At 46.4% G+C, this 23087-nt stretch overlaps 1 protein-coding gene across 5 annotated transcripts in view; it reads left to right on the top strand.

The window, feature by feature from the left end:
• Positions 1–10173, top strand: part of DHX34 (DExH-box helicase 34) — a 51009-nt gene extending 40836 nt beyond the window's left edge. For 4 of the 5 annotated variants that reach the window (XM_075607046.1, XM_075607045.1, XM_075607043.1 and 1 more), the window contains one exon: positions 8986–10173. In XM_075607046.1, coding sequence (XP_075463161.1) covers positions 8986–9128 — 143 coding nt within the window. In that variant the 3' untranslated portion in view covers positions 9129–10173. The remainder of the gene's footprint in view (positions 1–8985) is intronic. The other variant, XM_075607044.1, reaches the window with a different exon arrangement.
• The last annotated feature ends 12914 nt before the right edge of the window (positions 10174–23087 follow it).

Below are 23087 nucleotides of genomic sequence, written 5' to 3'. Positions count from 1 at the left end.
AACAGGAAATCAGTCTTTCATACCTGATTCCTAATTAGCATGACAGGTGACAGAAATCAGGCAGCAGACAAACTCTGGTCTGGATCTCTCATCCCTCAGTTCCAGCGCTTGCCAAACTGTGGGATGGAGTGTATGTATTATAAGGCTGCACTCCCAGGCCAAACAGGATAGAAACTGTCTAGTATCCTGGGAGCCCTATATACGGAATTTATTACCATCCCCTGGTTTCTGTCACAGGCAGTTTCATCAAGTTCTGACATTGGGTATCACCCTCAATAATACAGTGTTACCTGCCACTCAAGTCAACCAGAGACAAACACCTTATTGGGTGTGATATCCCCCACCGGAGCTTAATCCTGGCGTATGTGGCTCATCTGGACTACATTTAAAAAAAACACTTTTTTATATCTTCTCTTTTCTACCTATATCTGTTTCTTCTGCTTTCTCTCTCGGGTTGCTTTTACCATTTATCGCTTTCTTAATCTCTACTTGCTGTACCTATTACCGGTTAGCGGATCAAACAGGAGTTCTTTGTAGATGAAATGATCCCAAACAGGAAAGTGTGGCAAAGATCTTGCACTGCTGGAGAGGGGAACTAAAGCCGGCTATAGAAGCCAAAAGGTGCCCCGTATATTAAAACTCATTCAAAATGGCATTTAGAGCTGAATTTTAAAATAAAGAAGGTAGCAAGTTATTATCTGTAATACTCCAGAACTGATTTATTTAAGACACCGCACACGTAGGATATTGCTTGGATTGCTCCTTAAACTAGAAATTTTGACCCCAAAAGTTCTAACAAATTATTTGCTGGTTTTGCGAACTTTTAGTACATTTGCTTGGAACTGCGGAGATGTAACTCCTCTAGATTTCACCCCTTAAATATGTCGGCAGTGGGTTACATACTGTTGGCCCTAGGACGAGAGACTGCACCTTTTTCAAAGAGGGTTAGAGGCTCGGTTTGGAGGTCGCCTATGTCGGTATAAAATAATTTTTGGCAAAAAGTGAAACGTGCAATGCCTCGTGGGTGTTTCATTAGTCACATCTGTAATTCTGATTATTCTTTGCAGGAGTATTGATTATAGACAGATGATGTAAATGGGGCAGGAATAGATCGATATGAGTGTGTTAAAGCGTCTATAGTGATCTTGAGTGGTTTAGCATTAGCCAAGTTTAACAAAGTTGAGTGATTATATTTATTGTGATACGCAACCACTGACTGTAGAAAAGAGTGATCTCTAGGTACTGAATATATGTGGTTATTTGTACAGGAGAGAGTGGCCTTGAGTTGAAATGAGTTTAGTAGAAGTACTTAAACATTTAGCAAAGCTTATGAGTTTAGTGTCATTTAAAAAAAAAAAAAACAAATAGCGGCAGCAGCAGAGGCTGGAATAGCGGCGGCAGCAGAGGCTGGAATAGCGGCGGCAGCAGAGGCTGGAATAGCGGCGGCAGCAGAGGCTGGAATAGCGGCGGCAGCAGAGGCTGGAATAGCGGCGGCAGCAGCAGAGGCTGGAATAGCGGCGGCAGCAGCAGAGGCTGGAATAGCGGCGGCGGCAGCAGAGGCTGGAATAGCGGCGGCGGCAGCAGAGGCTGGAATAGCGGCGGCGGCAGCAGAGGCTGGAATAGCGGCGGCAGCAGCAGAGGCTGGAATAGCGGCGGCAGCAGCAGAGGCTGGAATAGCGGCGGCAGCAGCAGAGGCTGGAATAGCGGCGGCAGCAGCAGAGGCTGGAATAGCGGCGGCGGCAGCAGAGGCTGGAATAGCGGCGGCGGCAGCAGAGGCTGGAATAGCGGCGGCGGCAGCAGGGGCTGGAATAGCGGCGGCAGCAGCAGAGGCTGGAATAGCGGCGGCAGCAGAGGCTGGAATAGCGGCGGCGGCAGCAGAGGCTGGAATAGCGGCGGCGGCAGCAGAGGCTGGAATAGCGGCGGCGGCAGCAGAGGCTGGAATAGCAGCGGCAGCAGCAGAGGCTGGAATAGCAGCGGCAGCAGCAGAGGCTGGAATAGCGGCGGCGGCAGCAGAGGCTGGAATAGCAGCGGCAGCAGCAGAGGCTGGAATAGCGGCGGCGGCAGCAGAGGCTGGAATAGCAGCGGCGGCAGCAGAGGCTGGAATAGCGGCGGCAGCAGAGGCTGGAATAGCAGCGGCGGCAGCAGGAGAGGCTGGAATAGCGGCGGCAGCAGCAGAGGCTGGAATAGCAGCGGCGGCCGCAGAGGCTGGAATAGCGGCGGCAGCAGAGGCTGGAATAGCGGCGGCGGCAGCAGAGGCTGGAATAGCGGCGGCGGCAGAGGCTGGAATAGCGGCGGCGGCAGCAGAGGCTGGAATAGCGGCGGCGGCAGCAGAGGCTGGAATAGCGGCGGCAGCAGCAGAGGCTGGAATAGCAGCGGCGGCCGCAGAGGCTGGAATAGCGGCGGCAGCAGAGGCTGGAATAGCAGCAGCAGAGGCTGGAATAGCAGCGGCAGCAGCAGAGGCTGGAATAGCGGCGGCGGCAGCAGAGGCTGGAATAGCAGCGGCGGCCGCAGAGGCTGGAATAGCGGCGGCAGCAGAGGCTGGAATAGCAGCGGCGGCAGCAGAGGCTGGAATAGCGGCGGCGGCAGCAGAGGCTGGAATAGCGGCGGCAGCAGCAGAGGCTGGAATAGCAGCGGCGGCCGCAGAGGCTGGAATAGCGGCGGCAGCAGAGGCTGGAATAGCAGCGGCGGCAGCAGAGGCTGGAATAGCGGCGGCGGCAGCAGAGGCTGGAATAGCAGCGGAGGCAGCAGAGGCTGGAATAGCAGCGGCAGCAGAGGCTGGAATAGCGGCGGCAGCAGCAGAGGCTGGAATAGCAGCGGCAGCAGCAGAGGCTGGAATAGCAGCGGCGGCCGCAGAGGCTGGAATAGCGGCGGCAGCAGAGGCTGGAATAGCAGCGGAGGCAGCAGAGGCTGGAATAGCAGCAGCAGAGGCTGGAATAGCGGCGGCAGCAGAGGGTGGAATAGCGGCGGCGGCAGCAGAGGCTGGAATAGCAGCGGCAGCAGAGGCTGGAATAGCGGCGGCAGCAGCAGAGGCTGGAATAGCGGCGGCGGCAGAGGCTGGAATAGCGGCGGCAGCAGCAGAGGCTGGAATAGCGGCGGCGGCAGCAGAGGCTGGATTAGCAGCGGCGGCAGAGGCTGGAATAGCGGCGGCAGCAGCAGAGGCTGGAATAGCGGCGGCGGCAGCAGAGGCTGGATTAGCAGCGGCGGCAGAGGCTGGAATAGCGGCGGCGGCGGCAGAGGCTGGAATAGCGGCGGCAGCAGCAGAGGCTGGAATAGCGGCGGCGGCAGCAGAGGCTGGAATAGCGGCGGCGGCAGCAGAGGCTGGAATAGCAGCGGCAGCAGAGGCTGGATTAGCAGCGGCGGCAGAGGCTGGAATAGCAGCAATGTAAGAAACTTTAGTTCAGTGGAGAGAGTTGCAAGCTCCCGCAGCTTTTCCATCTGAGTTTATGGAACCCCAGGGCTTTCATTACAGACGTGAACCTGTCCCCCAAGCTGTTTGCTTGTAAATAGGGATGAAGTGTAAACTGCGGTGGTGTCTGCATTGAGGTTGCTCTAGCATTACTCGCACCCTGACAAGGCTTTTATGGGAGAGGGGGAAGTAGCGGAGATCAGGAAAACAGCCGCTCCTGTAGCAAACTCAGACTCACCGGCAGAAAGTTAAAAAATATCCTTTATTGAAGCTACATAAAACGGATACTGGATCCACACACAGAACAACCTCCTCCCACGCGTTTCGAACAAAACTGTTCTTTCTCAAAGAGTACAAGGTCAGTGGGGGGGAGGGTACTATTTAAACATCACCTCCACTCTTCTAGTCAGGATCAAACACCTGTAAATAGTATGTTAATTAGTAATGCCATCTACCTACATACATCAGAGCACTGTACTCCTTGAGAAAGAACAGTTTTATTACTTACGCTCTGCATTCTAAGTATAGACGTTTCACGAAGTACTATTACGTCTATATTTTTTAAGTTTACACAGGGCATATATGAGACTGGGGTATATACTGTAAGTTGGTATACTGATTTATCGATCTACCATAGCATTTACCGTGACACCGGAGACACCGTGCCAGACAATACCAGTCTGTCACTCTCTCCAGTCACATATAGTAATTTCACACTTTTTGTGCAGCAATACAGAATTTATATGTGGATCTATTGGCTGTATGGGATAGAAACAATCTGTCAGACACGCTCCGTCTGAAAACCTGTGCAGGTACCTAGTTATGGTGTTGAAGCATTCAGTTTTGACACATGGTGTGTTTTTCAAGTACACTGCCATAATTGTGTTAATGTTCACTGCAGGCTATCTTTGGCGTAAGACGTTGTCAACAGTGACACTCTGCCATACAATAACTGTATGACAATCTGTCCAGACTCGCAGCCCTATTACATCCACTCACTATGTCTTGGCAGTGAGTGTGTACCACTGTTACACAGACAAATACAAGCACAGCGTTCCTTCTATGTACCTAGCCATAGGCAGTAGCTGTATTCACACTATGCTCACTGCACGGGAGTTACAATGTTGAACTATTTGCTTGAGCACATACGTGGTTAAGATCAATGTATACTAACACCAGGAGTGCCACTATACGCTCCAATACATACATTTATCCAAAGGGGATTTAAGTGTATATATACAATTATTAGTACTTATACTTGATACACTGGATATCCAATAGGGGGCATGAGCGTATTTAAGTGTTATAGATTGACACTCACCTATTCATTAGGTTAAGGCTCTACATCCCCCCACAGTGTAGTACTACTTTGTATCACAGTACCACACCACATCCTGTTTAGGAACTTTGTTACCACTTAGAGTTCCTCTCCATTCTAACAGGGGTTCTCTTGCAAGCATATTCACCTCACGCTTCAGTGGGACGTTATACCCCAGCTCATACCTATCTTATTTTACATTTGCACGTTATATTTAGGTTAGCCATAGTTGAGAGACAGGTTCACATAATCTGCATTATTTTAATATTGAGTAATCTCCCAATAAAGATATTTTTAATTTATTCATCAATACACTTCATATACATTTCTGGTGTTTTCAGTGATTTGGCCTATCCAAGAGTGCTCTCGTTATAGGGGTTTCTTTTTCTTCTGTGGCATATTGTAGTTTGCCCCTGATTGCAGCACCTTGAGCCAGGTTAGAGCGAGGGTTTTCCTTTCCCTTCCCCCTCCCCCCCTTTTCCCTAAGTGAGTGCAGTAAATTAGCCTGTGTGTGCGCGGGGGCGAGCGAGGGGAGAGCGCTGTATACAGTACGCCAAAATGTGATACTGTTACAGCACACGCCTATGCGTTTCAACAATGTTCAAATGAGACATACAGCACTGTACATGCATGTATAAGTATGCAAATTTACAATTACTGCGCGCGCACACAGACTGTGTACTGACGTAGGTTCAACTGCTACAGTATTAGACTTTGAAGACAACAGCTCGCGAACGCCCCCCTGAGTTTTTAGACGGTATTGCAGACAGCGCTAATAATATGCTAATATTCCGAGCGCTAAAATACCGGAACATATACCGGAAAAAAAGAAAATATACTGCATCTGCCCGCGGTTATCAGAGTTGCGCCGCTACGGCCGCATTGGGATAAAGGTGGCCGCAGCTGTATTCTGTGATTATGCAGTGTGAGAATGAGTGGAGCTGGGAAGTGTACAGAATAGGTGTTGTGTCTAAGGCCGCAGGCATGATCAGCGCTTAGCCGCTGAGTCACGCTCGGCGGTGAGCCCCTGCAGCCGCAATGGGAGCGGCATTAGCAGGGGCTCGCGCACGCTTCCGCAGGCGTGCGGAAGCGTAGCCGACAATTCAGTTTTAGTTTTGGCGCTCACGGGAGAGCAGGGCCGGTCACGTGAGCGGTTCGCCCAATGAGGGTGAACCAGCTCCGTGACGTCACTGGGCCCACCCCCCGACACGCCCCCGGACGGTGCGCGAACTAAGGCCAGGGAAAGCACCCGCTTTCCCTCAGCCTCAGCGCGGCTTAAGTCACTATGGACTTTAGCCTAAGAGTCAGTGTAGCTGAGCAATGGTGGAGTTGTTAACCATGCAAGAGGCTGAAACACAGGGTGAAGCCTTCTGACTTCTGATGGTTTATATCAGTACCTGGATATTGTGATTCTACACTACCAACATAGCCTTTCCGCCATTTCTTATTCGCTTAACACTTTTAGGGTTGCCAGGTGTCCGGTATTGAACCGGACAGGCCGGTATTTGGTTCCCCTGTCTGGTAAAATATGAGAGATAATACCGGACATGGGATAGAGCAGGGCTGCTGCTTTTAGGGGGCTGGGCAGCTTCTGATTGGCTGAATTACACAGCAGCAACCAATCAGGAAGTGGCAGAAGCCTGGGGGGTGGGGCAAAGAGCGGAGGAAAAGCATGCAGCAGAGAGGTGAGGCTGTGTCTGTCTATCTGTATATGTGTGTGTGTGTGTGTGTGTGTGTGTGTGTGTGTGTGTGTGTCCTGTCTCGGTGTGTGTGTGTCTGTGTCTGTGTCTGTCTTTCTGTCTGTGTCCTGCCTGTATATGTGTGTGTGTGAGTGGGAGTGTGAGTGTGTGTGTGTGTGGTGACAGACAGTACATACAGTACTGGCACCTTTGTTTAATTGCTCACTCCCACTTACTTTTCTGTTACTATACTAACAGTCTTCCCATTTTCAAGATCTATTAAAAAATAACCAGCATTGTAAATTCTCAGAAAGGCTCCATAACTCAGCTCTCATCCCAGCAGCATTGCAATCTCTGCAGCACTCTTACCTTCAGATCATCCCCAAGAAGGCAGAGCAGGTTACTTAATCAATGGCATGATTCAATATGCAATTTAAAGCTGGATTTTAAAGTCTAAATTTGAAAGCTACTGTACTGGTAATGACACGGGGGGGGGGGGGGTGAGAGGATGAAGGGATGGGGGGATGGAGGGATGAGAGGATGAAGGGGAGGGGGATGGGAGAGGATAAACGGAGGGGGGTTGGGGGGGATGAAGGGAGGGGTGAGAGGACAAGGGGAGGGAGAGTGAGGATGAGGAGGGGTGTAACAATCTTGGAATTTGTGGGAGGAGCAGTAAGATCAGTATTGCTCGCCATGTACAGTATGACTGCAGGTCAGTTATTTCTAAATGATCTGACCATTACGTCATTTGTTCTAAATTTCATTCCAAGCGTGCACCAATTTGCACAATTTCATATTCTATTTCCTAAAACAATCCTCGGAAGGGTGCTTTCCCCCCCCCCCCCCCCCCCCACAAGACTCCTCCCCAGATTTTTTACGAAATAGAATACAAGTTGGTGCAAATTGGTGAATACTTGGAGTGAAATTTAGAAAAAATTACATAACAGTCAGGTCATTTATAAATAACATTCTTACTCGCCAACGATTCTCGTGCGTCGCACCTTTCACCATTGTGTCCAGTACTTTTGCACAAGCCACCTGGCAACCCTATTTTACATTCAGCAAGGCAGGTGAATTACTAAAGTTATTTTCAAGCTGGTGAGACTGCCAGTGTAATCCATCATTTTATGTGGTCATTATTGCTGTCTGGCCGCATTAGTATTGAGACACATTTAAACAATGGAAAACCATCGCCTGACTTTCATTTTAGGGAAATAAGCATTGACCTTGTGCGTTGTTTGGTTGGCAGCACCGTAAGGCCTCATCTGTGCAAATCTACGCCGCTGAGCGTGTGTGAGCGTCTAATTAACTCAGCAGGAGAAGCAGCGCAAGGCACAAAGAAAAAAAGCTGCCATCTCAAGGACTCGGTGCTCACAGGGTTTATGCAAAAGAAACATGGCGATTTATTAAAGGACCAACGTACAGTATGGGTCCTCGAAGGAGCCTGTGTCACTGCCAGGGCTGAAGTATCGCTGCTTCAATGCCAAAGAAATAGGTCAATTTGCTAAAGTCCATTGGGGGCCTGTGCTGCTGCTATCATCTTAGTCTAGGTAGGTTTTCTGATCCATAAGATGTAATAACATTCTAGGGTTATTTTGCTGCACTAATGTGAGTTCTGTGTCCTGTTTGTTAGGAGTGTTTGGGGAGAAGTGGCCCCAGAAAGATATATTTCTTATTTCATTTGTTTCATTGTAAGGCTTTTTTTTGTTTTTCCTTCTCTGGGTGGAACATTTGTAGAATTTTGATCACGCGATCAGAAGAAATTGATGGTTAAGTAAGATATTGTGATTGTTGTTTTGGGTTTAAGCAGGAATAGTACCGGAAATCAAGACTTGGTGTTTTATCGAGCTCTTCTGTATCGGGGTGGGCAATAACAAACCAATTCCTACAATAACGGCATTGGGTAATTTATAGAGAAAATATGCCATAGAAAAAAAAAACATCACAAATTGATCAATGTCATTTATTGTAAAAGATAAACCTTAGAAAATGAATTTCATTGTTCAAAATAAATAAAAACTAGAAAAAACCCGCCGGCTCCTTTTCTACCTGGAAGCTCAGCGAGAGAAGTTTCCACATGCAGCAACGTCAGAGAATCTGCCTCCTGGAAATCTTCCTTCCTGGTCACCTCTCCCATGCCTTTCTCTTACATTTTTTTAAAGCCCTTCTCTTATTAAATTACCTCCTCAACCCCTTCCTTCTCTTATTAAATTACCTCCTCAACCCCTTCCTTCTCTTATTAAATTACCTCCTTACCTCTCTCGTCTTTGTGTTCTAATGCAGGGGTGAGCAATCTTTTCCCCCTGCCGGCTCTCCCTCCCTCCTTGCGCCCCCCCCCCCCCTTCCTCACTTTGGCTCCGGCGTGGCATGCCATGGCAACGCGGCGTCATGTGACCCCGCGACGTCTGAGCCAAGGTACGTGAAGTTTACAGAGGCTTTCGCCGCTCCCCCGGCATTTAATTTAAATGCCTTTGGGAAGAGCGCGGCACCTCTGTAATCCCCACGCCCCCTGCAGTGAATCTCGCTCCCCCCAGCTTGCGCATCCCTGTTCTAAAAGTTGTTTTTGTCTTTGTTCACGACAGGTGCCGAGGAGCAGGAGAGTGGGGCAACGACAATGACTGCTCTGCACAGGAACTACCACTGTGACATCTGCCAGAAGGATTTGGTGTTGACCCCGACAGAAATTCTGAAGCACAAAAGGGAGCACGCGAACAGTGAGAGTTAGGAGGAAGAAATGCAGGCAAAAAAACGGGCGCTTACCTTAGGGTATTAGTACAGGGTAGAGAATAAAGTAAAATACTTATCCCAAAACCAATGGATGTAGTCTTTCACAGTGCAATCCGTGGCTTGCGATGAATTCCTCTGCTCGACCCCAGAGAGGGGTATCCAAACCCTCAAGGTATGGGAGAACGAAAAGGAAAAAAGGGGGAGCAAAGGATTAGATGGACCTATATTAACATAACTAAGATGACTTCATAGCATATCTGGCTGTTTAATAAAGGTGGGGTGACGAAATGACGGTATATTGTAATCCAATACTCACACGGCCCTGTGTGAGCACATATGTGTAAGGGTATCTTGTTCCTGGTATCCACTTCTTAGCCCAAATGTTGTTCAGATGAAAGGGGGGGGTTTAGAAAAAATAATAATCATGTACTACTTACACGGCCATGTGTAAGCTCAATCCTGGGAGAGAATAATGTGGGGTTGTCTGATGGACCCGTCCGTGGTACTTCCCGTGGCAACGTATAATCAGCTGCTTGCGGGCAAAGTAATTGCTGGCGGTTCCCCTTCCCTCACACGTTCCAATCCTCCCCCCTCCCCGATTCAGGAAACGGGGATGCGTGGGGTAAAATGATAGCAGGGCGTCAGTTACAGTCTTCAATTAAATGAGCGTTTTATTAAACATTTTAAACAGAACAAAAGACTCACAGAATAATGTTTAGAGCACCCCGTGGCACTCCGATCAGCGTGGCTGCAGGTCGCCTTCCAGCTGCGCTGTCTTCCGTATCCGGATTCAGAAGTGATGGAAACTTCTGACGCGGCTGTGACTGCAGTCCGCTTCCACTTGCTACGAATGCCTCCAACGTCCAAAATGATGTGGTGAATTAGAGCAACGCGTTTCGCCGTTCTCGACGGCTTCCTCAGGCTCAAAATGTGGAGTTAGGAGGAAGAAGTGTGTTTGGAAATAGTTGTAGAACTGTGTAAAATTAACTACAGATGTCATTACTTTGGTGTACAGTATGTTGTCAATAAAATAGTTGGCTTAGGATGTTGTTATTACCGTATTTCTTGGGAATACGTGGGGCTGGTGGTCACTTTATTGGCTGTTGGTGTTTAGAGCAGGGATGGTCAACTCCAGTCCTCAAGGGCCACCAACAGGTCAAGTTATAAGGATATCCCTGCTTCAGCACAGGTGTCTCAGTTATTGACAGGGGGACTGGAGGAGATTTGAAGATGCTGAGGGGGATTGGGGCAGATCTGGGGGAGGTCTGAGGATGAGGGGGACTGGGGGAGATCTGAAGATGCTGGGGGAGATATGAGGGGTACTGGCGGAGATCTGAGGGGGGCTGGGGGAGATCTGAGGATGCTGGGGGAGATATGAGGATGCTGAGGGAGATCTGAGCGGGACTGGTTTAGGGGGGACTGGGGGAGATCTGAGGATGAGGGACTGGGGGAGGTCTGAGGATGAGGGGGACTGGGGGAGGTCTGAGGATGAGGGGGACTGGGGGAGGTCTGAGGATGAGGGGGACTGGGGGAGGTCTGAGGATGAGGGGGACGGGGAGAAGCTGATGATGCTGAGGAGGAGATCTGATGTTGGTGATTTCACTATGAAAGGGCGAGAGGTGAGAGAGAGCCGGTTTCTAAAATTTCTGAATCCCACCACTGTCTCAAACCCCTCTCTCAGCTGCCCCCCTGGCCCCCCCCCCCCAAATGGTGTGTGCGTGTGCAGGGAAGGAGAGGTTTACGGGAAATGGTTTTGCTGCTCCAATAATCAGGTCAGCTGCCCAGCTTCAGCATTATTCTGTTCAATTAATAAGACCTGCTGGGCTGGGGTTCTCCAGGGGCAGCGTTGGAGTTGCTTGGCTTTTATATTTACCCTTATGTAATCCACATATTTTCAATATACAGTTAGGTCCGGAAATAATTGGACACTGATACAAGTTTGGTTATTTTGGTTATTTTGGCTGTGTACCACAATAAATTCAAGTTACAGTTAAATAATGAATGTGGGCTTAAAGGGCAGTCTATCAGCTTTAATTTGAGGGTATTCACATCCAAATTGGAGGAAGGGTTTAGGAATTACATCTCTTTTTAATATGTAGCCCCCTCTTTTTCAAGGGACCAAAAGTAATTGGACAATTGACTCAAGCTGTTTTATGGCCAGGTGTGGGCTGTTCCTTCGTTATTTCATCATCAATTAAGCAGGTAAAAGGTCTGGAGTTGATTCCAGGTGTGGCATTCGCATTTGGAAGCTGTTGCTGTGAACCCACAACATGCGGTCAAAGGAGCTCTCAATGCAAGTGAAACAGGGCATCCTTAGGCTGCAAAAAAAAAAGAAAATCCTTTAGAGAGATAGCAGGAACATTAGGATTGGCCAAATCAGCAGTTTGGTACATTCTGAGAAAAAGAGAACGCACTGGTGAGCTCAGCAACACAAAAAGGCCTGGACGACCACGGATGACAACAGTGGTGGATGATCGTAGGATCCTTTCCTTGGTAAAGAAAAACCCCTTCACAACATCCAGCCAAGTGAAGAACACTCTCCAGGAGGTAGGCATATCATTATCCAAGTCTACCATAAAGAGAAGACTTCACGAGAGCAAATACAGAGGGTTCACCACAAGGTGCAAACCATTCATAAGTCTCAAGAATAGAAAGGCCAGATTAGACTTTGCCAAACAATATCTAAAAAAGCCAGCCCAGTTCTGGAACAGCATTCTTTGGACAGATGAAACTAAGATCAACCTTTACCAGAATGATGGGAAGAAAAAAGTATGGAGAAGGCTTGGAACGGCTCATGATCCAAAGCATACCACATAATCTGTAAAACACGGTGGAGGCAGTGTGATGGCATGCATAGCTACAATGGCACTGGGTCCCTAGAGTTTATTGATGATGAGACAGAAGCAGCCGGTTGAATTCTGAAGTGTATAGGTTTATATTGTCTGCTCAGATTCAGCCAAATTCAGCTAAGTTGATTGAACAATGACCCAAAACATACTGCGAAAGCAACCCAGGAGTTAAGGCAAAGAAGTGGAATATTCTGCAATGGCAGAGTCAATCACCTGATCTCTACCCGATCGAGCATGCATTTCACTTGTTGAAGACAAAACTTAATGCAGAAAGACTCACGAACAAACAACAACTGAAGTCAGCTGCAGTAAAGGCTTGGCAAAGCATCACAAAGGAGGAAACCCAGCGTTTGGTGATATCCATGAGTTCCAGACTTCAAGCAGTCATTGCCTGCAAAGGATTCTCGACAAAGTATTAAAAATGAACATTTTATTTATGATTGTGTTAATTTGTCCAATTACATTTGAGCCCCTTAAATAAGGGGACTGTGTATGAAAATGGGTGCAATTCCTACACGTTTCATACGATATTTTTGTTCAACCCCTTGAGTTAAAGCTGAAAGTCTGCACTTCTATTGCATCTCGGTTGTTTCATTTCAAATCCATTGTGGTGGCGTACAGAGCCTAAATTATGAAAATTGTGTCAGTGTCCAATTATTTCCGGACCTAACTGTATATCATTCTATTTTATCTAATATTCACATTAAGCCCATTCATCACTCCCATTGGTTATTCATGTTTACATTTAAGAGGATCTAATGTGTGCAGTGTCTGGTTAAGTGTGAATATTCGTGCCATACACTGTACAATAATGTGTGAGGTTTGCCGCCGTGGTCACCATCGGTTTCCATATCTTTCAATATATATATATATATATATATATATATATATATATATATATATATATATATATATATATGTGTTTCAGATCTTTCCTTAATCTTGGGATCGAATACTGGATCCTATATTTCTTTTACCCATTTATATCTGTTGGTAACCTATCTTAGGTACCATTTAGTCAATGTATTTCAATACACTTTATATAATAAATAAGGTCTAGGGAATTGGTAAGATCTATTTCAATTTGCCTATTCATTTAGTAATGTATATACTTATCATCTATTATCGTATGGATTATTTCTCCCGTAATTAATTATCTTTATGATCTACTCTATTTGAAAACCTCTATTTAAATGTATCTACTGTATGTATTTAGTTCTATATACATACATTTCATTAATATTTTATGAATTATTTTTCTCCAAATCATTGGTAATATGTATTTTGATTAGTTTATCTATTTAGCTATAGACAAGTAATTTTACGATTATTGTATAATATGTGCCTCTCTGTATTAGTTTATAGTTGTCACATTATGTGGGGTAAAAGGGATTTATATTGCATATGTTTAGATCTTACTACCATTGTTAGATTAATGTTGTTCAATGTTTTCTGTTTCATGTAATTCATATGGAAATATAGGTAGGGATCACTTTGGTACTATGTTCTGTTCAGCAATCTAATGGGTTAAAACTACTTGCGAGTTGATTATTTGTATCTGGAATATTGGTAATTGAAACGCTAGTTAGTTTACACAATATATAAGGAAGCTATCTGAGCAATGGAATCATCACCTGACGAGTTCCCTGTGACGAAACGCGTAGGGTGTTTCTGGAGCAGTGAGCAGCGAGTGACACAGCCGCGTTTTTGAGTGCAAGCAGAAGAGTGAGCTTACTTATCCCTGAACAGCAGAGGATCAGTGTAACTTGTCGGGTCCTTACCGCAAGGTGTTTATTGTGTGGGTACCTATTCCTTGGAGTGTCTGTAGCTGGAGGAGACAGCACTGTGAGACACAGGGTGCGACTACCTTATCCGGTATACAGAGGAACCAGGAAATAACATGGAACAACGTGTGCAGTGAGAGAGGCACCATATCCTCCAAGGGCGCTCTGTTTGGATCCGTGCTGTATTTTTGGGGTTTGAGATTTTCTCATACATGCTGTGATTCAAGCTCTGTGTGAGTGCACATTTTATATTTTTCCAGCCCGATAAAATTATTTTTATACTTTAACACACTAGGAGTGCGCCTGTTTTTTATTTGTCTTTTTGCAGATATCTTTGTGGGATTGGTGATCCTCTTATTCAGGCTGCAAGACTCCGGAGGATTGTGTTCTGGGGCTGTTTTTTTCTTTTTTATATGCACGTTTTAATTTTTAAGCATTTTTTGCATTTTTTCACACCATCTTCATTGTATTTTTATTGTTTTATGTTATATATAGGCTGTATATTGGGTTGACATTGGTCAACAACATTATATATTCACAATTAGCACTCCATTTCCTTTCCATTGGTCAGTGATAGCTTCATTGTAGCCAGCCTTATCCACAGTGTGGTTTAATAAGCAGTACGCGCTACCTCGTATTGGTTTTGTTTTCACATATATCTATATATATCCATATCCTAATTTGCAGGACGTAGCACCCCAGGCTGTGAGCCTGAATGTTTTGCCTGCGGCATGACTAAACATCTTAAATAGATGACTCATTTTTTTTAGGCTTGAAGGAAAACACAGTAGGGCATGTTAACCTACTGAACAAGAGCTAATCATATTGCTGAATACCGTAAAATGATGGGATCTTAGTCATTTAGATTACCTGCCAAAATTGAGCCTCTCAACACACAACGGCTACCAAAGCAGCAGATAAGTGTGCAGTGAAATATAATGCCCTATAATAAAGCCCTATACATTATTACAGTTGTGTAGTCCGAGCCCTTAAGCTGTAAATCAAAGTGGTATGGTCACCGACATGCATAAAGATTGCGCCACCTGTGCTGAAGCAGGGATATCCTTAGAGCCTAACCTGTTGGTGGTCATTGAGGACTGGAGTTGGCGACCCCTTGCCTATGCACTTTCCACCTGTGCTCCCCCACCACGGCGGGAGCCGGATCCCGCTGCATGTTTCCATGGGATTGCCGCACACAGCCAATTATTGGAAGATAATGAAATGTTTCGCTGCAATAATGCGATATTAAGCCTATGCAACTGAGAGGCAGTGCTCAGGGAAGCTCCGTTCCTGTTCTATGTGGGGTCCCGTTACGAGCCCTGATTTAACTCAGCTTTGAGGATCTAGCCCTTTGAGATCTATTAATGTCACAGAGATTTGGGGCTCATTTTCTAGAAATAAAACATAGTGAATATTAAAAAAAAAAAAAAAAGACTGATCCGGGAAGACTAGAGAGGTGAAATCACACCTGTGTTGTATGGGGAAGAAAAAATTAAATATGAAAACCTGCTCCTTTAAGAACTTCACATATAGCTTCTAAGGCTTGGTCCCCACTGGCTACTGCAGCGGTCGCTATGGCGGGCTCTGCGAGGACAAGAGCCGCCTCTCAATGGGGCCGGGCCCGCTGTGCGGCGAGTTTTCCTTCCAGACCCAAAAATTGACATGGACACGGGTGACAGAGCGCTAGGCCACGCCCCCTGGCGGTTCAGCAAATGAGGGCGAACCTGCCGGGTGAAGTTATGGCTGCGCCCCGTCACGCCCCCAACCCCAATCTTTCCCCCTGCAGCTCACTGCAGACCGTGGAATTCGGCTGCACGCGCCGCCTGCCTCACAGGCGCGTGTGCAGCGCAAGCAGCGGGGCCGTAGCCTAATATATGTATAATTAAAGTAACAACCCCAGATTAAACACTGCTTACTTACCATGGCTGAATTCCACATAATAAGTCCCAATCACTGCAAAGTTTTCTGTTGTCTGTGTAATGAGATTTGACCCTCGTGTCCTTGATATTTCCCCAAGATGATAAATAAGGTCCAAGGGGAAAAAATAATTACGTTTCTATGTAACCACGGAGGTCTCGCAGTTAAAAATAAAATAAAAAAACTGTCCGACTCCTGAGTCAGATTATGTTAAAAATGCAAACAGTAACTATAGTAAAAGGAATCAGGTATGACTCTTCAAGGGCAGACACAAGAGGACAGAGTGAGAGGAGAGAGGGAGGTTGTGAGAAAGTGAATCACACACACAGGTGATGAAACCAGGCACACAGACTGGAAAAGTGGTAAATACACAGAGAGAGGGACAAGGACACACATACTGATAATGAGAGAGAGAGCAGGAGGGCAGAGGCGGAGAGTGACAGAGAAAGCAAAACAGACTGGACACTGACAGAGTGACAGACACGGATACATATACAGTATGCAGAGAGGGTCAAGGACACAGACTGCTAATGAGACAGTGAGAATGTGACACAGAGAGAGGATCACAAACACCAGTGACAAAGTGAAACAGAGATCCATAGAGAGGCAAATGGAGACATATAATTCAAGTGTTTTGAGTGGGGTGAAACAAGCACAAATTAATTATCCAATGTGAAATAAGTGATTTTAAAAATGTGAAGTGAAAGTGGTGCAGCTCCCAGAAAGGAAGTTTTCACTTGTCTTGAGAAATATGGAGGGGCAAAAAAACTAGGGCGCTAACACAATCACTAATAAATGGTGACAAAATGTCCAGAAATAATGAATTAATAATTGTTTGTTCTTATATAGCGCTGCTAGTTTTACGCAGCGCTTTACAGAGACATTTTGCAGACACAGTCCCTGCCCCGGAGAGATTACAATCTATGTCTTTGGTGCCTGAGGCACAGGGAGAAAAAGTGACTTGCCCAAGGTCACAAGGAGCCGACACCAGGAATTGAACCAGGTTCCCCTGATTCAAACTCTGTGCCAGTCAGTAATGTGATATATAAATAAACAAATCACTTAGTCTAGGTCGGGAACACACTTGAGGTCTGCAGAAAAATACTTATATGTTTTCACAAGGAAATAAAATAGGAAAAGGAAAAATGAAAAAAACACAATAGTGTAATAGAGTAGGAACTCAAAATATATTAAAAGAGAATAAGTACAACTCACAAACTTACAGTGTTTTGGAGCCTTAAGGTATGATAACCTTGGAATAGTCTCAGGGTGTGCTCCTTCCAGTTTTAGGTGCTGCCGTCTTTTTCTCCGGTAATGTCCCAAATAAGTTCAGGCTGAAAACGTTATTTCCCTTGTATTCTGGGGGAGACACTGAAAGCTCCAGCTGTCAGCTGTGCAGACGGACTCTCCCGCTGGTCTGTATGAAGAGGCGGCAGGAGCTCCGATCCGAACTGACTGCAGCCTGACGTCACTCGTCAGTAACTGAACTGGAAGGTTGGGACCTGTATGACTTTGCGTCTTTATAACGGAGGTAGAAAGTGGCTCAATACACTGAAGGGATACCGTGGGATAACTGCATACAAACTTAATCCTACGCATTTCACTCTGGCAAAGAGCTTCCTCAGGGATTTTGGGATGATGGGAGACTACTGACCATTTATAAAGTTGTATGGATGTACTAAATGGTGTACATACGGACTCCATTTTCCTTTACCTTTAGTTTCTAAAGACCCCAACATATTTAGCCGTCTTCTACTGTTGAACCATTTCAGTTGAGGGTTCCATTGTTGGTAATATAGCGTTGTCTGAGATTTTCTTATCCCACATAAAAGAGAAAAACAGAGAATGAACCCTGAGTAGCTGATGCTACAAACTCAGCAGGTATGTATAGTCCATAGATTTCAGAATTGATCACCGCAGCAACCGAATAAATGCCACTAAGTCCATAAAACAACCTCCATAGAAGAGAGAATTATACCTGGATGGGGGGCTGTATAGCATAACTGGTAGAGATACAAAGGAGCCCCATCAGAGAAGTGCCCCAAGGTAAATGAAAGATCCAGCAACTGCTAGCCTCACCTGCATCCGGTGTTTCGGAGGATCGATCAGCTGGCCAGTGTCACGTCATTACAGATGAAAAACTGCCGGGTGTTGCTGAAAGGAAACTACATGGCGCTTCTAATTGCTGGTACCGGTGGCGTGCCCCTGCCCGTATGAAGTACAAGGGAAATGGGAGAACTCGGCGGTCACTGCTCTTCTGAAAAAACTCCAACCAAGCGCATAAAAATAAAGCTTTATTAAATCAAAAGAAAAGACATCCACAGGGACTGTGAACACTAGAGCTTTTAGTTTTATGCGCTTGGTTGGAGTTTTTTCAGAAGAGTAGTGACCGCCGAGTTCTCCCATTTCCCTTATCCCACATAAAGACAGTAATTCTTTTATGAGACAACTTTCAAGATCTCACCCTTGATCGGAGTGAAGTCTTGCAGGTAACCCATAATGTACAAAGTACTTTTTCCATAACACTTTGGCAACTGTTGAAGCTCATTGATCTTTAGTGGGTGTCAAGATCGGACTTAGGCCCCACCTCCCGGATGCATAACGGCGGATGCGTGCCATGCATCACCCGCGCGCACACACCGCACAAGGCAGAACCCAGGAGGGATGGACTCCAAGCTCCGCCCTCCTGCCGTGCCCACTGGTGACACGGGCGGCTTGCACCGCACGTGCACGCCGGGCTGTTGGCGATAATGCTAGGTTCAACATCAGCTGCTCCTCACCTGCTGCGCATTCCCTTCCCTCCTATCAGCACACAACTTATGTTTGATGACCTCACTCCCTGCATCCTTCCTATTGGGCCCTTGTCCTTTATATGCTCAGTCGGCCCCATGGCAATTGGCTGAGCATAAACTTCATTTTATGTACCTGTGCTTCCTACTAGCTACTCGTTGCCGTTGCGTTTCCTTGCCTTGTCTTTCTTTGTGACCTCAGCTGGTACCTAGACCCCTGCCTTCTTAGACTCCTGGACCTTGGCTCACTTCTGGACTCCCGCTCTCTCCACTCCTTGAACACGGCTTCGGATATATGACTACACTCCACTCTCCAACCCCTTACTACGGCAAGTACCTTGACCTACCTGAACACTCCTAACCTGACCCGGCTCCACAACACTGACACTGCAATCGGGACTCGGTCTCACAGTTGTAGGTCAGTGGTTATCTACATCCCTACCTCAGCCCCGCGGTCTTACCCTGTTTGTGGTGAGTACACTTTATATTGGGAAAAGCCTGGGCATATTGAATGAAATGGTCAGTGACTACTAGAATATTGCTGGTGTTACTATGATTGGGCCCCAGGGACAAGAAATCCATGCATACCAGGTCCAAGGGCCCATTGCTGGTGATATTCATCAAAGAAGCTGCAGTTTTAGGGAGAGTCTTCATTGACACATATCTGCAACAGTAAGTAGTCTTATCAACTCCTAAGTGTCCATGCTCATCATGGAGAGACCTCAGTACCACTGGACGATACTTGGCCGTGATTACCAACTGTTTGGAGATCAGATGTTGGGACGTTTTGCAGACCCTGAATAACACTCAACTCTTCAATACTAAATTGGGCCACATTCGCATTAGAAGAGGAACATCTGGCCATGTCATTCTAACCGAAGAGGAAGGTTTATTTTTTTCGTAAAGCCGACCTATATCCCTTTCATCCCAGAGTCAAATCGTTGAGGTTCCCTCAAATTCTGCCGGTTTAACTGGGGTAGTGCCATCATAGTCAGATTAGCAGGGTGACTATATACTTTGGCGATATCCCCAAACATACCCCTATCCTTTCACTATTGGCAGGTCACTCCTTGTGGAAGTCCAATCTTCTGACACATAGCCCACACCTCTGATGACAAGATTTCCTCCCACCAATTTGCCTGGCGTCGTGGGGAATCTGGGACAAGGCATCAGTATCGAAGTTCTGTCTGCCAGGTTGATATTTCAATCTAAAATTGTAAGTAGGAAGAGCAGCTGACTATCGGTGTCCCATGGCATTAAACTTGGCCGAAGAGAGGATTTAGGTGAAGGGATTGTTATCTGTTTGAACCACAAACAGTGCTCCATATAAGTAATCATGTAACTTCTTGACAATTACCCACTTTTGTGCCACTTTCTGTGCTTGTGGATTGGGCAATTTCTTTCAGATGGCGCAAGTCCTATGCTCTCAAATGCTATAGTTCCAAGTCTTTCGGCATTTATCTAGGGACAGCTTCATTCCACCTACATGTATGTATGTCTTTATTTATATAGCGCCATTAATATACATAGCGCTTCACAGTAGTAATACACGTGACAATCATATAAATAACAAATAATACAAATAACAACATGGGAGTAAGTGCTTCAGACATAAAAATTATCATTTAGGATATGTAGGAAGAACGTACAGAGATAGTAGGATGGCGTTCTGGTAAGTGCATCTGCAGGGGGCCAAGCTTTATGTATGAGGTGTATAGTATTAGCCACGGAGCTACTCATATGCTTCGCTAAGCAGGTGGGTCTTAAGGGTGGATAGAGAGGGTGCTAGTCGGGTATTGAGGGGAAGGGCATTCCAGAGGTGTGGGGCAGTCAGTGAGAGGTTTAAGCGGGAGAGGGCTTTAGTTACAAAGGGGGTAGAGGGAAGATATCCTTGAGCCGAACACAAGAGTCAGGATGGTGCAAAGAGAGAAATTAGGGCTGAGATGTAAGGAGGGGCAGAAGAGTTTAAAGCTTTAAAAAGTATGAGATGCGGGATTTGATAGGAAGCCAGGAGAGTGAGGAATCCGTTTCTGGTTTTGGCTGGAACTCACTCTTGCAGAGTTGGTGATCTCTCAGTCACACCCTCAGTCTCAGTCACACCCTCCCTTGGATTTGCAAGCACTGCCACCTGTGCTTGCAATCACTGCTGCTCTATCTCTCTGCTCTGGCATTGGAGGAATTCCCACACACCCCTGTCTTGGGATTGGCTATCTGCCCTTCTTATACTGGCCTATCCCTTTGACTGAGCATTGCTGAACATAATCCCAAAGTACCTTTGGATATAACTGTGTTTGGCCATAAGCTTCTTTGTCTTAGCCTCTTTGTTCCTGGGGCCTGCTGCATTTCCTGGGGCCTGCTACGCTGAAGCGCTGCGTACCTGATTCCTTGTTGCCGATCTCCAGTCTGAATATCGACTACTCTACCATCTCCAACCCCGACCCTGCTACGATTGACTATGGACTGCGCAATCCTAAACCGACTTCGTGGTCTAAGGTCGGTGTATTCACATCCCCACCTCAGCCCTGCGGTCCGGTCCCAGTTTGTGGCGAGCATGTCCGTTACACAGATTTAGGAAAGAGTAGAGTTATTCTGGCAGCTGTGTTTAGGATAGATAGTTGGGGAGACTGGTGAGAGGCAGGAAGGCCTTTAACAGATAGGTCTCGTGTTCTTCTACAGTTTTTCCGAAAACGATAAAGTCATCTAGGTACACTAATTCCTCCAGCAGGTTTATGTCCCCCACCACTCGTTCCATCTGTCTCTGGAAAGTAGCTGGCGCTCCCAACACTCCCTGGGGCATGCATTCGAACTCATAGAATCCCAATGGTCAGATGAAAGCCGTCTTCTCCTTATCCTGGCTGTTCATGGGGATTTGATAGTACCCACTGCTAAAATCAAGGACTGAAAACCACTTGCTTCCTGTGAGACAGTCCAACACATCTTCATTTTGTGGCATAGTGTACTGATTGGGAGTGGCCTTTTTATATGGCAATCAATACACATCCATTCTGTGCCACTTTTGTTTCTGCCCACCACAATAAAGGATGTGTTAGGACTTCTCAACTCCGAGATTATACCCGCAGTCAGCAGTTCTTGCAGATGGCGTCTTAGGTCTTCAACATCGGTCAGTGCCAATCTCCTTGACTTTTGCTAAATGTATTTTGTGATCCACTCCCTTGGCACATCCCAAGTCCACCTTGTGGGTAGAGAACACTTCAGGCCTTCTGGCCATGCTTTCCCTCAGATGCTCTTTCCACTTTTCAGGATCCCCAAACGTAAACATATCAGGGGTCAATTTTTTCAGTCTAGTCTCCTTTTGATGAGCCCTGTATATAACCTCCACACTATATACCGTAGGTTGGCTACCAACATACTTTTTCTTATCAGCATGTCATGAGTTGTCTTGTTCCGCACTTCGTGGTCACCTGGTCAAATTTTGTAGTGTGCCATTGATGCCCCTTTTCACTAATAATCAGCCTGGTAATCCTCCTTCAGGAGTCCCAGCTATCATCACTAATGGACCTTCTACCTCTGGACGGAGTATCACTTTCCCCTCTATTTGGCAGATACTATTAGAGGACATTCACAGGGCATGACCAGGTCCATCGAACCTCTCCCACTGGATTGTCAGCCAGATCATTGGGTTCTTTCTCCACTAGTCGGTAGGCTTTAAAACACAAGGGGTGGATGGTCAGTACCCTGCAATAATTATCCACTCCAAATGTGTAGCACTATTTGGCTAGACAGTTCGAGATATTTGCATTTGTGCCAATTATGGCTCTTATCCTTACTCTGAACTTAAGGGCATATTAGTGCTACTACTGTAAACGGCCCTGACACTCCTGTGACTTCCTTCGGGAATGCTTGTGCCACTACCACACATGCTAGGTATGGGTAGCTGGCATCACTTGGTCCCCACACTACAAGCCCACCCAAAGGTCGCAGTGGTAGATGTTTCAGTTGTTTGTCGTACCATGGCTTGAACATGATAGACACCTGTGACCCGCTATCCAAAAGAATATTGCATATCTTCCCTTCAATACAAGCCTTTACTCTTGCGGGGGACCCAGGAGACCATCTGGCACTTGAGACTGGTTTGGTCGTCTGGCAGGATGGTGTTGGTGGAACCATCTTTTATTCTTTTGTCACACACAGCGTGCTTCTTCACTGAGTCCCTTTGTCGTTTCCCTGATTAAGCTTATTGCAGAGTAATTTCCTCACCACGTATTGCTTTTTTTTCCTCGTCAACAATCACTGAAATAATATAATTTTTCCCTATATCTATAGCAGAATTCAGGACTGTTGCTCCTCCTACCAGTCTCCCCCGTTGACTTCATCCTCCCTCTTGGAAAAAGCATCCATCTGGAATCCAATCGGGGTCCTTGTTGCTCAAACTGAGCATCTGTCCTCGGTATCTCTTCCACTTGCATTGAAGCTATGTACTTTTCCACTCCTTGCAGTAGCTGTCCTCTCTGACTTTGGACCTGATTCGGATCTTGCCGTCCCGTCCCAGTATTTCCAGTCAACAAGACTCGCATTCCCCAGAACATGCTTCAGCACTGTTCACTGCCAGTCCCCAGTTACCTCCTATTGGTGTACTCTTCATGGGCTTCATACATTG

Source organism: Ascaphus truei, chromosome 7 (genome assembly GCF_040206685.1).
Source record: "Ascaphus truei isolate aAscTru1 chromosome 7, aAscTru1.hap1, whole genome shotgun sequence".
Classification (NCBI taxonomy): Eukaryota; Metazoa; Chordata; class Amphibia; order Anura; family Ascaphidae; genus Ascaphus; species Ascaphus truei.
Note: the sequence above shows the minus strand (reverse complement) of the source record. Positions and strands in the feature narration are given on the sequence as shown.